Below are 23,955 nucleotides of genomic sequence, written 5' to 3'. Positions count from 1 at the left end.
GGAGACAGGTTGTGATGACAAAGCATGAAATGAGCAGAGGGTGCAATACCAGAAAGCGGTAAATGACATAGACCACCAACATGTCTGTGATGGCGAAGTGATAAGCCCATAGACTCAGGTTCATTGTACAGATGAAAGCCTTGTAGTTGGATAGAAGTTCAGGTGTGCCAAGGAGGGACTTTGTACGACGGAGGATGGCCAGTCGGCAGCTGGCTTTGGAGGCCAACTTTGAGATGTGATTTACCCAAGAAAGATCATGACTGATAGTGAGATCCAGGAGTTTGAATGACTGAATCTCCTCACGTGGATTGTTAAGAAAGTAGATGGGGGGGTGGCTAGATGGTCCTTTCGGAGAGAGATAGTGAGAGGCTGCAGTGATTTACAGGAAAAAAATGGACGAGGAGCATAGCTTATCCCTATGCCTTACCTACTGGCTAAACACAATACAAGGGCACTCAATCAGACCATCCGTAGAAGAGAGACAGGTGCAGAAAGAAAAAGAAAGAACAAGGTATAATCAGCTTCTTGGTGCAACGGGAGGGGCCGTTGTGCCCCTAGTACCCAAACGCTAAGGGAGGGGGTTAAGAGGAGTAATACTCGGTGTCTAAGGTGCATGAGGTGTGTGAATGCATGAGGAAACTGTGGAGATGTGCGTATCAGTGGTGGCCACTCTGGGGAAGTATGGCTGCGACAAAGCCCCTAATTGTTGATGCTCTGTGCATCCAAAGTGGGATGATACAGAGAAAGGGACGGGAAAAGAATGTGAGGTGTGCTTAATGTGTGACAGTTATAAAGAATGTGTATGTGTGGCTTGGCTTCGCCCTAACATGCCATTTGCACAGCATCCGCTTCGTTTGCCCAATGCTCCGGCTCCAACCCGCCAAATGTGAGAGCCACCAATCGAGCCCAGATCTTCCACCCTCGAAGCACCATGGATGAAGCACAGGACCGGACGAGCACCAAGCCAAAACCACACTCCAAGACACTGCTCGAGGTGCTTATATAATCGCCTGGTGATGGCAGGGCTTGCACTCGGATTAAGAAAGGCTCTTCGCGTGAAAACTGTTGCCGATTGGTGCATCTCTGCTTTCCCAGGATTATCCCCGTCCACGCGAAACCGCCATCACGACTCTAGCTCACTTCGTCCGACTGTGCCACTCGCCGCGTTCTCCTCAATTAACATGGGCCATTGGGCCAGCATCTCGTGACGCTCACAGGCGAGGAAGTGAACACTGGGAGCTCTAATTGCTTTTGCAAGCAAACAGCGAACGAGTAGCCAATTAGTGCCTCCATGTTCTGGTCTTTAATTATGTCTGAAGAGGGAGAGTGTCGTTTACCACTGCCGCTGTTCCCTGCACCTCTTCAGCGTGCTCCCAAGTTGGCGGCGGGCGTCTGTGATGCTGTTAGATGATGATGGGGGAATGTGAGTAAGCCGTGTGGTTGAGGCGAAGTCGTGGTTATTCAGGCGTGGTATTTTCAAGTCGTGGAGCAATAAAAAAGCATGTACGAGTATTATGTCTTAATACAATGTAAACTAATGTGAAAAATAAAACCAAGCGTGAATAAAAATGTATTCTAATAAATGATAAGTGTTGTGTGATCATTATTGCGTTTGGAGGAAGATTATGGTGGAATTAAGTAAATAGCAGTTGAGTTTTGGCGCATGATTCAAACCGGGATTTGGCGCAATATTTAAATTTGCTGGCACCGGTCCAGCACAGCGCATGGAGTTCGTAAGGAATTTGTGACTGGTGTTATGAAATGGTGAGAAAAATGGGGAGAGGGGGTGTGGGAGGGGGCGGAGGGAACCTCTCTAACCTCCCACCAATGCATACTACCATAATCAACCCCCTGTACAAGGGGAAGGGACGACTCTGGACTTATACTATGGAGATAACTAACTGAGGGACCTATATGTTGGTTGCAATTACCTTCAGGGCCGATTCCTGCAACCACAAAAATACATACACAGTGCTTATAGAATGTCTACACCCCCTTTAAAAATTTTCACCTTTTGTTGCCTTATACTCTGGAATTAAAATGCATTAAATCTGACTTTTTCCACCTTTATTTACATATCGTAACCCGGTTACGATATGTAAATAAAGGTGGAAAAAGTCAGATTTAAGTAACCCACAACTTCCAAGTGAAAAACAAATTTCATAAAATTAATTAAAAATACAAAACTATCCACAATCGATCCACAATCAGTGGAGGCCGAGCCCTCGAGGGGAGGAGGGGAGGATAACGTGTCCTCCTCGGACTATGAGGACAAAGACTCAGGGGGCTGGGAGATGAAGAAACGTGGGAGAAAGGGCCGCAATAAGGGGAAGGCCCTGGTGAAGGAAGGCCCCTGGCCCATTTATAAGGCGAAACGCCTGAGTGTTCGGGAGACGGACCTCAAGGAGGCGAGAACGAGCTGCCCCGACCCTCAAGTGACTTTGGATGCGGAAATTGATAAATGGCAGCATGCGCCTCCTCCCGCCCACTCCCGATCCCGCTCTCCGCGAGGACGCCGCCTGGGTCCCAGCCCTGGACCCCCTGCTGGGGGCGGGATGAGTGGGGAGGGGGGCGGAGGGGGAGAGGGGTGCTAAATGCAGGAAAAAGCGAACTTTGATATTTTGGTGGACTTTTGATTATATTTATTATTGTTTATTGGTTTGATCTATTGTTATTGACTTGTTTGTTGTGGATTTATTTATTGTTTGATTATTGTTCTTGATTTATTTGGTTTTGATTATGACTTTGATTTATAGTTTGATGTTTTGATGTTTTTTAAACCTTTTTTTGTTCATAAAAAAGGCTTTGGCTATTAAAACCATGAGCACCAAGGAGCCAAGGAGAACAGGCCGTCCCCCCAAACTGGATGGCCAAGCAAGAAGGAGACTGATCATAGAGGCCACCAAGAGGCAAATGGGAACTTTGAAAGAGCGACAAGCCTTTATGGCAAAGACTGGTCACTGTGTGTATGTGACAACAATATCCCAAGCACTCCACAAGTCTGGCCTGTATGGTAGGGTGGCAAGAAGGAAGCCATTACTCAAAAAAGCCACCTTGAGTCCCATGGGAGATATGCAAAAAACCACTCCGGATATTCTGAAGCCATGGGACAATAAGTTTCGTCGTCTGAAGAAACCAAGATGGAACTTTTTGGCCTAGATGCAAAATGTTACGTTTGGCGTAAACCCAACACAGCACATCACCCAAAGAACAACATCCCTACTGTGAAGCATGGTGGGGGAGCATCATGTTATGGAGATGTTTCTCATCAGCAGGGACTGGGGCACTTGTCAGGATAGAAGGGAAAATGGATGGAGCAAAATACAGAAAATTCTCGAGGAAAACCTGCTTCCATCTGCAAGAAAGCTGAAATTGGGACGGAAGTTCACCTTTCAGTATGACAAAGAGCCTCGACCAGTGTGGCCCAGTCAGAGCCCCGACATAAATCCAATCGAAAATCTGTGGCATGACTTGAAGATTGCTGTCCATCAACGCTCCCCACCTAACTTGACTGAGCTTGAACAGTTTTGCACAAACGAATGGGCAAATATTGCCCAATCAAGGTGCACAAAGTTGGTAGAGACCTATCCTAACAGACTCACAGCTGTAATTGCTGTCAAAGGTGCTTCCACCAAGTATTAACTCAGGGGGGTGGAGCAAGAAGTGTCATCTTGCTGCTTGCTCTTTCTGTGCTTTGCCACCTCCTCAGGTTTCTGCAGGGCACACATGGTCCACCATCACCCCCCTTCTGGTGAAACTACCTAAATGCAGGATCACTGCGCACCTCCACATATTTTTCCCCTTTTCTTCCACCAGTGGAACCAGCTTCCATATTCTCCACAATGTCATTCTTTCCTCCAGGTCTTCAAGACAGTTGTTCACCACTATTTCAGATCATCTCCAATCCAAAAGCATGACCTTGCATCCTCTTTTTGTCCTGTTACATCCTAATCCGTGATCCATTCAGTGTATTCGCTCTTCCATGAGCTTGGACTATATATCAATCAGCTTTCTACGTTATGTCATTTTCCAGAAAGCAAACATAAATTGGTGAAACACCAATGATGTCGTGAAGATAAGGAAAATTGGCATTTCAATACAACATTTTTTGCTCAGGTGTTTGAGCAGGTGATGCTCAAGTCATGTGCAGAGCAGGTGACCCGCAAGAGGGACACGTGTGAATGGTTGGTGACCATGGTTACCACGGTTACCACCGATGTGCATTGAGGGTGTCATTACCGAAACATCCCTTGGGTTCAAGAATAAGGATCAGAGGATTGTGAGAGTACAACCCGGGGATGATGATGTTAGGAGCACTTAGTTCACAATTAGGGTCTTGGAATAGAAATACACTCGTGTCTGACGGCACAAAGACACGTGATTGAAAAAAAGGTATTTCGAAAGGATCAAAACACGTGCGAAGAACCAAGGTGTTTGATGTCAGTTTGGCCCGGTCTTCAGGTGGGATAAACTCTCAGGTACAAAGTCATAATGAAATGTAAAGAATGCAAAAGGAAGTTACCTTTCCTTTAGTTAAAAAATAGGAAGGTGACCGAGCGATCGAACATTTACGGCAATTCCATTGCAATTTGCAACACACATTGTCGGCTTGTCGCTGTGCTTGGAAGCACCCCGGCCCCGGTTACGGCGGACGAAATAGGGCTGCCAGCGGCGGAGGGACACATGCGTTCAAAGCGGAATAGCGGATCGATCTATACTATGCAGATCAGTGGACACACCCAGTGCACACACCCCACCCCCACCCCGTACGGCGTTTCCTGTAGAGAATATCATGTGTCCGACCATTAACGAGAGAAGAGAAGCCATCGTTATGGAGATACTAACATTATAACTAATTATATATTTGAAAGTGACAAATAATTAGTTATTTTGTGCTCTTTTCAACGTACATAATTTTGAGGATTAGTAACAAGCTACGTATCAAAATACACCGCTCAGAGTCATAGGGTGAGAATGTTTGGTGAAATTTGATATGTGTAATGAAATAACTCTAATTAATCTATTTTAATAAGAATAAAACAAAAAAACTATAATTTTAATGACATAAAAGTGTTTTAATAGAATATGTTAAGAAAGAGAAAACCAGTCCTCGAAGCGCCATGTTTGAAACAGTCACGCGTTTCCTGGGCAACGTCACGTGACAGAACAAATTAAATCGCTTCGTAAAATGAATCTTCGGGTTTAGAAATATCGACATTTTGATTAAATAACGTTCGTGTTTCTAAATCAATTAATAACACCGTTTACGTTTTTTTTTTCCTTCATGACGGTATTTCCGGACCAAGCTTCCAGCCCAGCTCCATCTTCCTTTTCCGCCATTTTCTTTGCTTTTGATGGTTGTAGGGTCCTGGCGCGTGTGAGAAACGTCGCTCGTGAGGATTTGAACGTCTAGTCTCGTCGCCGTTTGCCCTCTGAGGCAAAAAGACGAGGTGTCAAGATGCAGATCTTTGTGAAAACCTTGACTGGTAAAACCATCACTTTGGAGGTAGGGAAGGAAACACGTGGCCGAGTTGTGATCCCATCGCACCCCAGGAATGTTGGCTTTTCCTTTGGGGTTATAAGACTAGCATCTCCTCACATTATAAGGGGCCCATTGTTTCAGTTTCGTCACGAATGTCGGTCGAATTGACATTTGTATTATAGGCCTAAAAGCTTTGCCTGTCGGGTATCGGGCCTAGCTGGGGTTAACGGCCCCTGTAACGTTACACGGCTGTTTGGTTGTGACGGTTGTGCGGATTAAAGCTGTGGTTGTTTTGCTCTTCTTCTACAGGTCGAACCCTCAGATACAATCGAAAATGTGAAGGCAAAGATTCAAGACAAAGAAGGTAAACTTGATTCAACGTTTCCGATGATGAGATCCTTTTGAGTACAAAGGTAACACCAGGTCAGGTGGGTTGGCTCAGCCTGTCATCCTTCTGAGGTCGGCAAAATGAGTACCACCTGACTGGTAATGGGGGGGGGGGGGGGCACAACTGCCCCCCACAATAAATGATGCAACCAGCAGCCACAGTCTGCACACGCACCATCACCACACGATAAAAATGCAAATTCTGGCACAGAAATGTTATTGCACATTCAATAGACCGACAGTGTGTCTGCACCTCTCTGTGATCATGGACGATATTTGTTCCCATATCCCAAATTAGACCGGACAGACTGAGGTCTAGTTCACCCTACAAGAACAACCAACGAGCACTCATTACCTCCGCCACCAAAGGTGGATGGAGGTTGTTTTCACCCCTGTCTGTCTGTGAACAATAATCTCAAAAAGTTGTGGACGGATTCGGACGAAATTTGGCAGAGATGTAGCGTATGTGACATGGACGAAATTATTATATTTTGGTGAAGATCTGGATCTGGATCTGGATTCGGATCCGGCTACTATAATTTTTCAAGTGATTCCTCACCATTGGGAGATAGGGCCAAAACGATACATAGCACGATATCTCAAGAAGTTGTGGACGGATTTGGACGAAACTTGGTGGATCGGATGGGTGTCTGACGAGGAAGAATCGATTCGATTTTGGTGAAGATCTGAATATGGATTCGGATATGAGAATTATTAAATTTTTTAAAGGGATTCTTCACCATTGGGAGATGAGGCCAAAAACGATACATTGCGGGATATCTCAAAAAGTTGTGGACGGATTTGGACGAAACTTGGTGGAGAGGTTGGGTATCTGACGAGGAAGAATCGATTCGATTTTGGTGAAGATCTGAATATGCATTCGGATATGAGAATTATTAAAATTTTAAAGTAATTCTTCACCATTGAGAGACACGGCCAACCAGGTGGAGGTATGCTCTCTACTGAGTGCCGTTCTAGTTTACCATGTGTGGCCTGGCTGGATTTTCATACATGTAAATGTGCACCATGTGTGATTAATTAAGGGGAGTGGAGGAGTATCGTGGTCAAGGCAGGGCAGAAGCTTGGTACCATTGAGCCCCACTCCTTATGAAGGGAAGGTGAAGAAGAGGAGGAGGAGGAGAAGTGCAATTGTTAAATATCCAGCTGTGCAGTGGGTTGCGCACACACATGAAAACATACATGAAATGAGACAACACCTCACCTGACTTCAGACAGCCCCTGAGCTTGGGGGGTAGTGACCTCAAGATTGCTGGTCACTCACCGTGTGCTTTTGATGTGCACCACTTGTAACCACAAATGTAGCTGCTAACTGACTCGTTCTCACCAATTTTCCAGCTGGGATGTTGTTGACTTTGTTCTTTGTGTAAATAAAGAAGCCAGAGACGGCATTGAGTTTGTTCCGGTTTTTCAACAATGATCTATTCACTGTAGATGAAATGTTTCTGGTTTATTTTGTAAAGATGAATGAGCATCCCTGTGTGTTTTGTGTCGTATCCACAAGTTGATTGCTCCTTTGGCTTGTGCTGCAGGAATTCCCCCTGATCAGCAGCGTTTAATATTCGCTGGCAAGCAGCTTGAGGATGGACGCACACTTTCTGATTACAACATTCAGAAGGTTTGACCGCAATGAGGGTTGTTTCATTATAAAATTGTACTGCAGTGCAATTACTGAGAAAGTACAAAGGAGTATGGGATTTTTGTATTTAATGTTTTAAATATGGGTTTTATTTTCCCATAACTAGCAAATAACCATTATTGAAATTGAATAACTTATTGAAGTTGATTATCACGGTGACAAAATGAGCATCAAATGATAACAGAATAACCTACAAAATGACTTTGTGAAATTTTCAACTTTAAAAGGCCACAGACACAGACATCATGTTTGGTTTAATTAATACATATGGCTTCACTTCACATTTAATCGTTCTTTTTTTTGGAAAAAAAAAAAAAGATTGGAAGGAAGGTGGTATTGTATTTTGGTGTCCTCTTTTGCTCGATTGGCCCCACCCACCAAAAAAATGGCGATTTGATTACCCACATAACCTGCTACATCATCTCGAAGATAGTTTTGCTGCTGATAGTTTTTTTAAATTTTTAAAAAATGATTTTTACTATCAGGATTCTTCATCAGAAAAGTCAGTCAAATTCACTTTCTGCCGAGTCTGAAGCGAGATGTGTGGCCATTATCCATCGTGTGCTGAGACCACTTTACCTTTGATTACGTCACCTGGGCCTGGTGTTGGCTTAGCGGTTAGGGTGCCGGCTTGGGATCCGAGGATGCTGGGTTCGAATCCCGGTCGATCGCTGAATTAACACCAGGGGGGTTGACTCAGCCTGTCATCCTTCCGAGGTCGGCAAATTGAGTACCAGCTTGCTGGGATGAATGATCACGGTGTGTACCCCGATTTAGAATAGGTACACCGTATCCCTGCGCATCCTAAGAGCGTGACCAAGGGTTGGTGTCAGGAAGGGCATCCGGCCATAAAACATTGCCTCAAACAGGGAACCATGATTGTCATGGGGCCCGCAAGGCTAACTCCCGCTCTAGCGGGGAAAATGGCCTTAAAACGATCATTCATTCATTCAACTAGCAAATAACCAGTACTCATGGACAGGTTAATTCTCCCTTTTATGATGTCTGTGGCATATTTTATTCCGACTTGAAATACAGGCTTCCACCGCGTGGTGCTATATGATACATTACACATTCACATAGAGAGAATTGGGGTCCCCCCCACTCCCTCCCTCCAGGACTATGATTATGATTTTTACGTCTGCCACTGAAGGTGGACGGAGGTGATGTTTTCACCCCTGTCTCTGTCTGTTTGTTTGGGAGCAGGATATCTCATAAAGTTGTGGATGGATTCAGCCAAGATTTGGAGAGGTTGGGAATGTGATAAGGACAAAATGATTCGATTTTGGTGAAGATCCCCGGATCCGATAATTTTTGAGCGAACCTTTAGCATTGAGAGATGAGGCTAAAAACGATATACAGCACGATATCTCAAAAAATTGTGGACGGATTCGGATGACACTTTGTGGAGGACCGGTTTGGTGTGTGACAATGACGAATCGATTCAGTTTTGGTGAAGATACGAATCCGATATGTGAATCGGTCCTCCACATGATGCGGTGAAGATGCGAATCCGATATGAGTCTGATATGTGAATGTTTTTTATATTTTAAAAAGTGATTCTTCACCATTGAGAGATAGGGCCAAATGATGTATAGCACGATATCTCAAAAAGTTATGGATGAGTTGTGACAAAACTTGGTGGATGGGCTGGTTGGGTGACAAGAACAAGCTGATTAGATTTGGTTCAGGTCCGAATCCAGATCCGGCCTATCAGTGGGATACAAAACATAAACTGTTCAGCCTGGCGTCGGTATGCGCTCCACCAAGTGCCGTTCTAGTTTTCTTATGGGTTCAATTTTATTTTAATACTGGTTTTGAATGTTTTTAATATGGGTTTATTCACTTGTATACTGGTTTTATTTGTTTTATCTTCCAGGTTTTCTTGTTGTTTGCTTATATGGGTTAAATATCTCAAGGTTGTTACAAAGTTTCATTCATCAATATTTACACGGGGGCTATCTACATTCTACATATTGCTTATGCCAAAATGGCAGAACTTGCCCTGCTGCCCTCATATATCCCATATTTCCCCCTCCCCTTATCCATTTTCCTTACCTACAACCTCATCTCCCATTCCCCTCAGTCTTTCCTTTACCCATTGTATTCCCTTACTGCAGCTGAATATGTAATACATACATAGCCCCAACATGCTGGTGTGTTTGTGCTGGCTGAAGTGTATTCTTCCTCTACCTTCTGTAAATGGTTCCTCGTACACTTATCATGCAGCAGTAGTTTGCTGCTGATCATGTCAAGTGAATAAGAATTTGAATCTAAATATTGTTCTTTTTCCTTGCAGGAGTCCACTCTACATCTAGTGCTGAGGCTTCGTGGTGGTGCCAAGAAGAGGAAGAAGAAATCTTACACGACTCCCAAGAAAAACAAGCATAAGCGGAAGAAGGTCAAGCTCTCTGTCCTCAAGTACTACAAGGTGTGTCATGCTTGCCTAAGCAGTAAAGCAAGGCCTCACCTCATGGTCGGAATAATGGCTTTATTTTCCACTTTAATTATTTGGACAATCTTGGCTTTGTCACACTTCACTTGCCATTTGTCTTTGCTTTAAACTGTCTGGTATTTAATTAAATAAATGAAGTTGTAAACCCATTAACTATATGCAATTGGCAATGAATTGAAGTATAAATGTTAACCTCCTGTTTTAACAAGGATTCAGAACTCTGGTGCACACCATGACCACGTAAAGACTATCTGAGGCAGAGCATGCGGTTGACGCCTTTTCCGTTTTGTACACCTTGTGGTTGATTTTACATGACGAATGAGCTCTGCAGGTAAAACGTTGAGGAAAGCTCTGGTGCTGGTTTAACAACATTGGAAGAGATTGTCAGATGGGGTATAACGTCTGATCAAATAAATAATTTGTTTGATATATATATATTGTTACGGACGCGGTTTAGATGTTATTTACCGAGCGGTGGTATTGCCGCGACCGAACAGTTATTCCCCGACTAGACCCCGATTCCACCCAGACGTTGACCAAATCGCGCTATGCCAAATCAATGATGGAAAGGACGCGACGACTGGGAAAGAGGAAACGACGCAAGGGGTACAGTTCTCAAGACCTCCGGAGGAGGGTATAATTACAGTGGTGGAGAAAAGGGGGTAGATAACACGGCAGAGTGAGGTAAAAGACACAGAAGAGATGGGCACTTAAATACAATCTTATCTATTCCCGGACAGACCACAGACAAACGGAACAAGGCTGACTTACACAGGGATTGATGGCAGGGAGGGACAGGTAGTTCGATGGCACAAGGTGCACCTTGGCTCGGGGACAGGATAAAGCACGGTCCAGTCCAGAAGATGCGGGGAGGCCTCACAGCGCTCGGAGGTGGTCTTGCTTTCTCCAAGCTCAGCGCGCATCTGACGTCACCTCCCTCTCCCTGCGCATGCTCAGCGGGGAGTGACATGCCCTCGGCTGGTTGGCTCCGCCCCACTGGGGCCGGTCCGCCGCTTCCATTGGGTGCGGGGGTTACCGGGCTCCTCCCTTGACGAGGAGCTGACAGGGAGCCCCTATTTGGTAACCCCGTCGAGCACATGTTCGATGGCGGCTCGTTGGGAAGGCCTGATGCCCTCCCAACACCCCCTACCAACCAAGCCGGAGTGAGGACGCGCACTTCCCGCGCCCGTCGCTGTTGTTGTTGTTGTTGTTGCTGAACCGTGAGGAAGAGCTGCGGGGAGGTATCGGGAGGTCCTAAACTTCCTAACGGTGCCATACAATCACATTCTGGTGCAACGAAGGGTCAGAATTAATGGAAACGAGTCCTGAACTGACATAGACTAAGAATAACTAGCAAGATGTCCTATAGTTGTCTTACATGAGATGCGGTGAACCTGGGCACGACATTTAATGGGGGAAATAGGGGGAGGTCGGGTCTACAGAGTGTTGTTTCCAGAAAATGGGACTAGGGAATGGGGGATTGGGGATAGTTGGGAAGTATTGAGGAAATAGGGGAATATTTACAAGCGGATATGGATGGATGCAAATCCCATATCCGCAACATTGCACCCTTCTCTACCTCGGGGCGTCCCGACCCGATAAATTTTTACCTACTTTAGTGTGGCACTCAGACGTAGTTCCCTCTACTATTAACTCAACCCTGAGTGCGACAGTTTTACAGATGTTCACAAATGAGTAAATATGTCCCCCTGCGACGTTGCACCCTTCTCCTAACAGAAACACACCCACAGGATAACCGAATCGCGGAAAGCATCCTCAAACTAAACATACAGCCGGTAGGGAGCATTATTTATACAACACTGATATTTACACTACGATCCAGGACCTGTTCTTTGAGGAACACATGCAGATGTTATGCATAGAGAGAGCACGCATGCCAGCATCGATACACCAACCCACGAGTGCCCTGTGGCCCTACGGCCTTTAATAATGTGCAGAGCACCCCGTCCAAGCACCAAAAGCACCACCCCATTACGCACAGTCAGCACCATCCGGTGCACCAATAAAGTGTTCATAAAAATGCACAATTAAGTGTCCATGGTTACCGGTGGTGTCGCAGCCGGCCGATGTTCTGCCGCTGGTCTTGCCTTCATGGAGTGCACTTGGCCTTCTGGCTTCTTTAGAAATAAAGAAAGGCGCCAACCGCGTCCATTTCTTAATTGTGGCCGTCAGGGGGCCAACTAAAAGTGGTTCACCTGTATGGCATAGGTGCCACGTTGACCCAGAGGTCCATCCACGGGTGGTGCTTGACCGCAAAAGAACTGCGGTCCATTGTGGGCGGCCACAAAAATTGCGGTCCATATGGTGTATCGATCCAGGCAGCAAGCAGCGGAAGTACAGGTCCACAACTGCGGAGCCAGCACCTCTCTCTCCTCTCTCTCTGCCCCAAAGCCAGATCCTCGGAGGTGGGAGACAAAAGAAGACAAGTGAGTAAGGTGGTAAGGGCGCAAAAGTGCACGCAATCCAAGGTAATGCACACTGGGGGCACATGGGAACCAGGTGAGACAGGTACGTTCCTACCGTACGCCCCCCCCCCCCCACCAGGTAACCTACATTGCCCCTCCCTTACCCCTTACTGTATCCACAAAACACAACACTACCCATAAACATCTACTTTACACATCAACAAACGTCCCTACTGTCTTCCCCGTTCCTCCCATAAACCAAATTCGTCTTCTCTCCCTCCTAACCAATCAAATTTGCCATTTCCAACTCTCATCAAAATCTGCCATCTCCAACTCAACATCAAAATCTGCCATCACCAATTCATCATCAGTCCCTCCTAAGGAGGGAGAGATGGAATCACCCCAATGTCTTATCCACATCGTGATGCGTCTCACAAATCCAAACAGCAATTCTCATTTCCTGCAACACAAAACAAAGAAAACACAGGTGTGGAGTCATCATCATCACCTCAGGTAAGTGGCTGCGTATGGCGCGACAGGTTCATCAATCCTAACTATTTCCTGAATGACTTTAACAACTTTACATTACCCGGGGTCTTTCTCCTGCCAAACCATTGGCCCTCATTACTCCATGTGGTTCGAAGAACCAAAATCCCATTGACCATCTGTGGTGCACACCATCAATTTGGGTCTCACTCCCCGATTCAACACTCGGTGCCCCCGCACAATTTCGGTGGCTGGGTCGTGTGACGCTCCCAGCTGGTCCGCCCACCTGCACACCTCCACCACTGTTGTTGCCTACCGAGCTCACCTGCTCCCCACCCTAACCTAACTAACTGGGGAAGGCCCTCTCGCACTCTCACCCCCTCAGTGCCCTCTCTGGCACGGGCTGCCCGATCCACACCCGGGATCCTCAGGCACCCACTGACACTAACGGCTCCCGGAGCCCACCTGCGGCCTCACCTGGCCGACATCTAACAGTGGCGGAGTGCCCAACCATTCACACTCATACTAACAGGCCACACGACCAGCCAATTTCACCACACCAATGCACCCATCCACAATACCATTCTGCAACCGCACCACAAATGCCAATATCCAACCACAATTTACCTATACCTTCTAACTATTCTTTAAACTACCCTCCCTGGGTACTCGTGAAAAGGGGTCCACTCTTCCCCCATCCACACCTTCGCACCATGCACACCACTCCGTACCACTTACTCTAACTCTCTCCACACCACTCATTCTCTGCTCCATATATTCCACACACCTGTACTTGCACACCTGTGCTCTCATACTTGGTGCCGCCTGCACCCTTCTCTCCCCCAAGCGCATTCGCGCTGATCCACAACACTCACTACTCATACACTGCTCCACACACCTGTCCAGTTCTCACACAGCATCATCTCATCTACCTGTTGCCCTGCTAACCTAGTGCTCCCCGTCTTCCCTTTAAACTAAGCACATACCACGTCATTATAATCCACTCTAATCTACCTGCGTCCCCACTACAGGTATCATTGTCACTAACTAATCTTAACGTCACCTAATGTCATCTTCGCTAGATCCCTACACACGATATCCTAACCCACCCGGGCTAGTTTTCACTGCCATCAACCCCATAAACTAGTGCATTTGCCCCCCTTTTGTGAGGGATGACAGAGTTGCCATCCCACCACATCGGGCATCTCCCACTACCAATTTTGCACATCAAATTTCAACAAATCAAAAATTTGCCAATCACTACCCATCATCTGCCAATCATTACTGCCAATCCTTTGCCAATCATCAAATTTTGTTTTTCTAATTTCGGGGCCAAAACACTATCCTCGTCATTACAGTCTACTTACTAATGCCTCTCGGTGCGCCAATTCACTTCTAAAGCTCGGCTTCGTACAGCCAAGCCATGAATGCGGGTTGTTTGGTGCCAGCGGCTGGATACGTCCCGCATTCGGTGCAGGGAAGGAGGTTTACCCGGGCCGAGGTCCCACGCAGCATCTCGGCACGGAGCCATCCCATGGCCCGATCTCGACCTGCCGGAATGCCTCAACAAAAAGTGGTCGCCATGACGACCCTTCCTATCGGGCTGCCCGCTCCGCCTAGTGGAGCACGGACGCGGCCGTTCAAAGCGAGGCCCAGCGTGGATCGCGTACGGCGGTCCTTTCGAACCCGCCGTGGCTCGGATCCCCGCTGGTTCTCGCGGCACGCGAAGCCCGGCACGCACCGAGGGCCCGATTCGGCTATAAGTCGCTCTAACCGCTAACCCGGTTACCGTCGATGCCTCACCTGCATGCTTACACCCCGCAGCCCGTCCCTTGCTCACACATCCAGCCGTCTCCCTGCTCTTGGTCATTGCACCCTCTCTTACACACCCAGGTACACTCATTCCGCTCACAGACTTGGTCACACACCTGACCACCGAACACCTTGGCACACATTCGTCGCTCGCACACCTCACCAACACACCTCTTCGCGCCCCCTCCTCGGTCACCTCCTCTGTGACAATCACAGGTGTGCTCTCACTCGCACACCCAACCACGTGCCTCACGACCAACTCAAGTGTGCATTCCCACAGACGTTCTACCATTCCAGGTGTGCATCCTTCCATTCCAGGTGTACATCCTTGCTCACCTGTCACAACCAACTCACGCTCCGTGTCACTCTTACTACTCCACCTCCACTCTGGACAGCGCACTCACCCTTACTCTCGACAGCGCACTCTTTCCTCATGCACCTGTCCGTTACACACCTTTCTCGCGCACACTCTTGCGCACACTCTCCCGTCACACCCTCTGTAACACTCACCACAGGCGTGCATTCTTCCTTACTTTTGACAGCGCACTCTTTCCCCATGCACCTGTCCGTTACACACCTTTCTCGCGCACACTCTCCCGTTACACCCTCTGTAACACTCACCACAGGTGTGCATTCTTACTTACTTTTGACAGCGCACTCTTTCCTCATGCACCCCAGAGTCGGACTTTCTCACACACCTCCTTTTTCGCACACCAGACCTGTCACACACTTCACCAACGGCCTCTCACGAACACCCGGGTCCATCTCGACCCCCAAGCTTATTAAATCACCTGGCGCATCATACGCACGACCATATTGGTCACCACTTACACCGGGTCCTCTTTCTCTTCGCTTCTCCTCCATCACCTGCGAATCCCTCATCCGGTTAATGAGCACATCATCACGATCCGAACACAGACTTTGGACCAATTCTTTTACTTCCTCTTTGATCTCTTTCTTATCCCCTCTCCGTCACTTCTTAATTTCGCTTACCCCTTCTTCCACTTCTTCTAATTTCTGCTTCACCTCTTTTATTTCCCGGTGCGTCTCCTCAAGCTCGTCCTCTAAGGCCACCTTGACCGTTTCTATGTGCGTCCTCACCTGCCGGTCCTTCGTCTCCATTACCTCTGTCACCTCGTCCAACCTCGTTGTCAGTCCCTCACGTACCATCTGACATTGCCTCTGTGTCGCTATCAAGTCATTTTTTAGGTCGTTTTGTGTCGCTTTTAACCCTCCTATTACCGCTGTGTTCTTCTTTACCCGGTCCCCCAACTCCTTTTGTCCCACTGTCAGTTGTTCTACTCCCAGCATAAACTCCTTTATACCACCTTGCAATTTTACAGTCCCCTTTCTCACCTCCTCCATGCGCTCCTTACAGTGCCTCACCTCCTCGCGCACTCCTCCGACCTCACTCACACCTCTTCTGATCTCCTCTCCCATCACTTGCATCTCCTGCCCAGATGCCACCCTCATCTGCTCCATTTCCTCCCTGTGAGCATCCAATTTAGTTTCTACCCCCATTCTGACCCCCTCTATCTGCTGCCCCATTTTTTTAACTTCCCTTTCCGCTTGGTCCCTCATGTCCCTCAATTTGCCTTCCATACTGTTTTCTAACCCCTCTAACCCCTTTTTCATCCTTCCATTTGATTCTCTTGAGCGGCCATTCTGTTTTCTACCCCCGTTAACCCCTCCTGTATTTCCCCTAATCTATTGTCTAATCCCTCTATTCTACTCCCTAATCCTCCGATCTGGGCCCCCATGTCCTCCCTCAATTTCTCGCTATTGGACCCCATCCTTTGTTCTAACCATTGGCTATTGGCCCCCATGTCCTCCCTTAATTGCTTGCCCATTCTTTGTTCCAATTGTTCGCTATTCTGGGCCGTAAGGGCCTTCATTTGTATTAAGAAAAGGTTCAAATCCACCAGCGGCGCTGCTTCGGTCGCGGGCGCGGTCGCCGTAGCCATCTGCGAGGCGCCATTTTGCGCGCCCGTAACCTCGTGCGTGAGGACGCCATTTTGCGAACCTGCCGCCCTCACTGCTTCGCTCTCCTCATGTCCCTCAATTTGGTCCTGGATCGACCCTGCCTCACTCTCCTCTACCGGAACCCAGCCGTCTTGATCTCCCATAGCGCGACTTTCAAAATTCGGGTTTTTTGTAAAACAAAATCAAATTTCGGTGACTTATAATTTTGAGCGCGTTAAGCGCGCTTCGGGTCCGTATCCCACTCCTGACACCAATTGTTACGGATGCGGTTTAGATGTTATTTACCGAGCGGTGGTATTGCCGCGACCGAACAGTTATTCCCCGACTAGACCCCGATTCCACCCAGACGTTGACCAAATCGCGCTATGCCAAATCAATGATGGAAAGGACGCGACGACTGGGAAAGAGGAAACGACGCAAGGGGTACAGTTCTCAAGACCTCCGGAGGAGGGTATAATTACAGTGGTGGAGAAAAGGGGGTAGATTACACGGCAGAGTGAGGTAAAAGACACAGAAGAGATGGGCACTTAAATACAATCTTATCTATTCCCGGACAGACCACAGACAAACGGAACAAGGCTGACTTACACAGGGATTGATGGCAGGGAGGGACAGGTAGTTCGATGGCACAAGGTGCACCTTGGCTCGGGGACAGGATAAAGCACGGTCCAGTCCAGAAGATGCGGGGAGGCCTCACAGCGCTCGGAGGTGGTCTTGCTTGCTCCAAGCTCAGCGCGCATCTGACGTCACCTCCCTCTCCCTGCGCATGCTCAGCGGGGAGTGACACGCCCTCGGCTGGTTGGCTCCGCCCCACTGGGGCCGGTCCGCCGCTTCCATTGGGTGCGGGGGTTACCGGGCTCCTCCCTTGACGAGCTGACAGGGAGCCCCTATTTGGTAACCCCGTCGAGCACATGTTCGATGGCGGCTCGTTGGGAAGGCCTGATGCCCTCCCAACACCCCCTACCAACCAAGCCGGAGTGAGGACGCGCACTTCCCGCGCCCGCCGCTGCCGTCGCTGTTGTTGTTGTTGCTGAACCGTGAGGAAGAGCTGCGGGGAGGTATCGGGAGGTCCTAAACTTCCTAACGGTGCCATACAATCACATTCTGGTGCAACGAAGGGTCAGAATTAATGGAAACGAGTCCTTAACTGACATAGACTAAGAATAACTAGCAAGATGTCCTATAGTTGTCTTACATGAGATGCGGTGAACCTGGGCACAACATTTAATGGGGGAAATAGGGGGAGGTCGGGTCTACAGAGTGTTGTTTACAGAAAATGGGACTAGGGAATGGGGGATTGGGGATAGTTGGGAAGTATTGAGGAAATAGGGGAATATTTACAAGCGGATATGGATGGATGCAAATCCCATATCCGCAACAATATATATAACCACCTTTAGAGGCCATTTTTCTCCGCAAAGCGGGGGTTGGCCTTTTTCGGGAACCGTGGTTGTTGTTGTTTTTCGGTCCCCTTTTTGAAGCAATGTTTTACGGCCGGATGCCCTTCCTGCCGCCAACCCTTTTTGCCGCCTTTAACGACAAACAGGGAATTACCAGTGAACTGGTACTCAATTTGCCGACCTCGGAAGGATGACAGGCTGAGTCAACCCCCCTGGCGTTAATTCAGCGATCGACCGGGATTCGAACCCAGGATCCTAGGATCCTAAGCCGGCACCCTAGCCGCTAGCCCAACAACCAGGGTTTGATGCCGCAGTACAATCTTTCCAGGATATGTGGTCCGTCTCCATTCCATGGGTTAGGGTGCTGGCTTGGGATCCGAGGATCCTGGGTTCAAATCCCGGTCTATCGCTGAATTAACACCAGGGAGTTGACTCAGCCTGTCATCCTTCTGAGGTCGGCAAATTGAGTACCAGTTCACTGGTAATTCCTTGTGTGTCGCAAGAGGCGACGAACAGGGTTGGTGGTAGGAAGGTGCATCCGGCCATAAAACATTGCTCCAAAAAGGGGACCATGGTGCCCGAAAAAGGCCAACCCCTGCCCTGCAGGGAAAAATGGCCTCTAAAGGTGCTCTCTCTCTCTCTCTCTCTCTCTCTCTCTCTCTCTCTCTCTCTCTCTCTCTCTCTCTCTCTCTCTCTCCATTCCATGCATGTACACATTGCGCTTTATATCGACCGGTTTATGGTGTTTGCGACGGGATCTGAAAGCCGCAAACTTCTTTAGCCACAGCACACAGATTTTGCACATTCTTGAGAATTTTTAGCATCAGCTTAGCTTTGAAATACCAAATGTAATCACTAAGATTTGAGAATGGCAATAAACACCCATTTATTGACTCCCAGGTAAAAGCGCAAATATATCCATATTGACACACATGGCATATCATACTCACAGTAAAAAAAACAAAAAAAACCCCACCTTTCGAGGCCATTTTTCCCCGCAAAGCGGGGGTTGGCCTTTTTCGAGAACCGTGGTTGTTGTTGTTTTTTGGTCCCCTTTTTGAAGCAATGTTTTACGGCCGGATGCCCTTCCTGACGCCAACCCTTTTTGCCGCCTTTAACGACAAACAGGGAATTACCAGTGAACTGGTACTCAATTAGCCGACCTCAGAAGGATGACAGGCTGAGTCAACCCCCCTGGCGTTAATTCGGCGATCGACCGGGATTCGAACGCAGGATCCTAGGAATCCTAAGCCGGCACCCTAGCCGCTAGCTAGCCCAACACCCAATACTCACAGTAAAAAAAAAAAAAACCCACCGTTTAGAGGCCATTTTTCCCCGCAAAGCGGGGGTTGGCCTTTTCGGGGACCGTGGTAGTTGTTGTTTTTTTGGTCCCCTTTTTGAAGCAATGTTTTACGGCCGGATGCCCTTCCTGACGCCAACCCTTTTTGCCGCCTTCAACGACAAACAGGGAATTACCAGTGAACTGGTACTCAATTAGCCGACCTCGGAAGGATGACAGGCTGAGTCAACCCCCCTGGCATTAATTCGGCGATCGACCGAGATTCGAACCCAGGATCCTAGGATCCTAAGCCGGCACCCTAGCCGCTAGCCCAACACCAGCCCAACACCACCAGGGCAATAAAATACTCACAGTATTGGATTAAATTTAGTTTCTGAGATGTGAAGAGGAAAATTATTTTATAAAACAGCAACATGTTCTCAGTGCAGGTGTGGTTTCTCATGAACAGCATGGTAATTAATTAATTATGAATGATTGCACATTAATTGCTCGTACTTTGTTTTCGTGTTTTTTTTTTTTAATGCCTCCGCAGCTGAAGGTCAGAGTCTATTACATTTTTGGGTTGTCATTCTGTTCGTCCATCCTTTATCGTTCTTTTGTCACCAAAATAACTTGTGAACAACTGAAGAGATTTCAACCAAACCTGGAGCAAGTGTAGATTGTAATAGAAAGATGAAATTAGTACATTTTGGGTTCAAAAGGTCAAAGGGCATGGGCCCTTTGAAAATCATTTTGCAGACTGTAACCTGAGTTGCAAGCATCTGATGTCTCTTCTACTTATCTCTCGTTCGCCTCTGCGCACTCCCTCATGTGACCGTTAATTTTTCATGTGACCTTAAGGGTGTAGTACTGGTGAAAAATTGAGAAAACTACATAGGTATCTTTGAGAGGCCTTTACACAAAAACAAAGTCAAGTTAATATCTAATTTTCAGTTTTTCTTGAAAGATATAATCTTGGCTTTAACGCTGACCAGTTTCAACGCTTCTTTGTCATATGACATGCATATAATTGGCATAAATTAGACCGTCAATAAAAAACAAGGAAAAACAAAGAACACATTTCTACTTCTATCTTCTATGTCACCTATCATTCTTTTCACACAAAACTTGGTACATGTATTATACATGTTACTCTACTACCTGATGAGAGGATTTTGTGAAATTATGTCAAATGTTCACTAATTAGCTAATTATGCCAATTACCAGATAAAACTTGGTTGTCCTTCAATAAATCCACAATGGCTACTCCCATAAACAAAAGCCTTCACCATTTTAAAGGAAGTGATATTCTGAATATCCTGTCCAAATTTCAGCTCAAAAGAATGATGCAAATTAAAGTTATAACAAATTTCATGCAAAATACAGTGGAACCTTGACTTACGAGTGCCCCAACTTACGAGTTTTTCGAGATACGAGCCGTCGCTCGGGCGGTTTATTGCTTTGAGATGCGAGCCGAGATCTGAGTTACGAGCTTTCGCCACCCGGTCACGTGGTTATCTTGCCGTGCAAGTACAGTATCTCTGCCGTATATCGCTGCATTTTTGTTTTCGCATGTTGGTTATTTTGAGTTTACGCCAGCCGCCACCAGGTGGGTTCCGGTCACGTGGTTATCTTGCCGTGCAAGTACAGTATCTCTGCCGTATATCGCTGCATTTTTGTTTTCGCATTTTGGTTATTTTGGAAAATTTCTTAGTTTTAACCATGGGGCCTAAGAAAGTGAGTGCCAAGTGCAGTGCTGAGAAGAAGAAGAGGATGATGAGCTTGGCTATAAAACACGCAATCGTCGAAAAACATGAGCGAGGTGTGCGTGTTGTCGACTTGGTGAGGCGGATGTGAAGGCAGCTGAAGATTTTATTATAACTTTTGCCGAACTGATAGAAGCCGAACGATACATCCCCCAGCAAATCTTCAACTGTGACGAGACAGGGCTCTTCTGGAAAAAGATGCCGAGGAGGACGTATATAACGGCAGAGGAGAAGAGCATGCCAGGCCACAACTTGTTCAGAGTGCCGGCGATAGCTCGCCTTCTCTTTGTGGAAAACACGGTGAGATCCTTAACATCCAACAACTAATGGGACGCAAACGGGGCGCCCAGTTTAGCGGTACACACATTGATGAATCACCCTGCCTGTGATTCACCCATGACAGGTTATAGCTGGGTCGGGATTCAAACCCAGGCTGGACAGTTTAGACTTTAGAGTCAAGTGTGCATACCTCCAGTCCAGGCCATCCTGCCAACTTGTATGCTGCATACAGGTGAAATATAAAGCGCGAGATATTTTTATATATACTGTATATTTAAAAAAAAATTGGTGTGGTTTTTGGCGGGCTGGAACGGATTAATAGCATTTCAATGCATTTTAATGGGGAAATTTGATTTGAGAAACGAGCAATTTGAGTTACGAGCTCGGTCACAGAACGAATTAAACTCGTAAGTCAAGGTTCCACTGTATTATATTTCTTGTAAATTGCGTGTAAAGATAACAATAATTAGGGGTACTTCTATGACCTCTAATAGCATGATTCTTGTTTATAAGACTATAAGGAAACTGTTCAGCTAAAAAAAAAAAAAAAATCACCTGTTCACCAATACTACACCCTTAAATCGAGATCAAACTTAACAGTGGGTTGACATCAAACATTGGCGAGGCCTTTCCATCAACGCATTCGCATCATTAGCTCACCTGGAACGAAGTTCAGGGGAGCTTATGTGATGGCTCGTTTGTCAGTGCGTCCGTCCGTAAACACTTGCAACTTCTTCTCCGAAACCGCTGATGGGATTGCGACCAAATTTGGCACAAATGATATTTGTTGTGTTGTGACTAAAGTTTGTTCACGGCATTTAAAAAAATCGGGGTCTAAGGGGGTTTACCGGGGGCAAAGTGGATCAAGGTTTGACCCCCCCAAAATAGGAATTTGCTTTTTCCTCTCAAACTACACACGATTTTGATGAAACTTGACCACCACCTTCATCACCCGTGATGTACCAAAGTTTGTTCACGGCACTAAGAAAATCAAAGTCTATGGGGGTATACGGGGGGTCAAAGTGAGTCCAGGTTTGACCCCCCCCAAAATAGGTATTTGCTTTCTTCTCAGAAACTACACACACGATTTCGATGAAACTTGACCACAACCTTCACCACCCGTGATGCACCAAAGTTTGTTCACGGCATTAAAAAAATCTGCCCCTTTGGGGGTCTATGGGTGGAGGGTTTCCCCCCAAAATATGTATTTGCTTTCTTCTCAGAAACTACACACTCGATTTCAATGAAACTTCACCACAACCTTTATCACCCATGATGTACCAATGTTTGGTCAAGGCATTAGAAAAATTGGGGTCTTTGGAGGTAAAAGGAGTTGGGGGGGGGGGGGGGGTTGGTATTTTTCCCCCCCAAAATGGGTATTTTTTTCTTTCTTTGTTTAAAGTCTTGTGATTATGTTAGTATGATTCTACATGCTGCCCTGTCTCCTAGCAACCATTGAAATTGGTTTAAAATACCCTCAATCGGTGGAATAAACTGTTTGTTCTACCAGGTGAGTGTCGGAGGTCTTGCCCCGATTTTTTAAATTTTTTGTAGTTTTCCTGATTTCTGATTTTGTCCTTGTACGGTGTCTCATTTAATTGGAAGTGGTGGGGGAGTGGACGTTTGTTCCTTCTATCGGATATCCATGTACAGTACAAAGTGAAAGAGAAGTCGCCATGGTGGCAAAATGGAGCCATAAGGAATGTTCAGCTTTTTCAGAGTGTGACGAAGTGCCAATGAAAGCTTCTTCACTTCAGTTATTCTCACAGCATGGTTAAACTTCACGAACGTTGTGAAATGCCGGGGTTCAATATTTACTTTTAAATACCCCAGAGTTATTTGTGAATATTGCTCCATTTTACACCTGGACGAGGAAGTTATTGTGCTCAGTCACTCGTGTTACAGGGTTTGAGGGTTTTGGTGAAAGTCGTGTGTAAAGTCAAAATTATATTCCATTTTCGTCCTCTCAGGTGGATGAAAACGGCAAGATAACGCGCCTGCGTCGTGAATGCCCCTCGGAGGAATGCGGAGCCGGCATCTTCATGGCAAGTCATTACAATCGACAGTACTGTGGAAAGTGCTGCCTCACGTACGTCTTCAACAAGCCTGAAGACAAGTGAAATGCCTGTACGAAATATCTGAAACAATAAAGGCGACTCAGTATCCGTTGCTGCCCTGGATTTTGTTGTTTCTGGCTTCTTATTGGGAGAAGGTCTGCGTTTGGCATGATGTGTTTTATAATTATGGGATTTGATTATGATTGGTGAGATTAGAGTGAAATGTCCACACCTTTATAAAGAGTGAAGACTTTTCTGAAAGCAATTTGTTGTTTTTCTTTATGCTTCGATGATTATCCTACTATTAATTTGAAATTAAGCACTGGCCTTGACAATACAAATTTTTATTACGGACCCTCGACACTAAAAGTCACATATATCGAACAAAGAGTTTCAAACGGGGCACGTCACCACCATTAGAGTATTGAATTGAATCAGATGTGGCAATAAATGCGAATTGTTGCTTGCCAGCTCGATGACAGAAGA

General features: G+C 46.7%; 1 protein-coding gene across 1 annotated transcript; it reads left to right on the top strand.

Annotated features, from left to right (window-relative positions):
* The first annotated feature begins 5,286 nt into the window (after positions 1-5,286).
* RPS27A (ribosomal protein S27a) lies at positions 5,287-23,592 on the top strand. The gene is made up of 5 exons (XM_068131119.2): positions 5,287-5,506; positions 5,792-5,846; positions 7,420-7,505; positions 9,826-9,957; positions 23,383-23,592. The coding sequence occupies exons 1-5, from the start codon at positions 5,459-5,461 to the stop codon at positions 23,530-23,532; spliced, it is 471 nt and encodes a 156-aa protein (XP_067987220.1). The 5' UTR covers positions 5,287-5,458; the 3' UTR covers positions 23,533-23,592.
* The last annotated feature ends 363 nt before the right edge of the window (positions 23,593-23,955 follow it).

This window comes from Myxine glutinosa, chromosome 11 (genome assembly GCF_964187855.1).
Source record: "Myxine glutinosa chromosome 11, kmMyxGlut1.1, whole genome shotgun sequence".
Classification (NCBI taxonomy): Eukaryota; Metazoa; Chordata; class Myxini; order Myxiniformes; family Myxinidae; genus Myxine; species Myxine glutinosa.
Note: the sequence above shows the minus strand (reverse complement) of the source record. Positions and strands in the feature narration are given on the sequence as shown.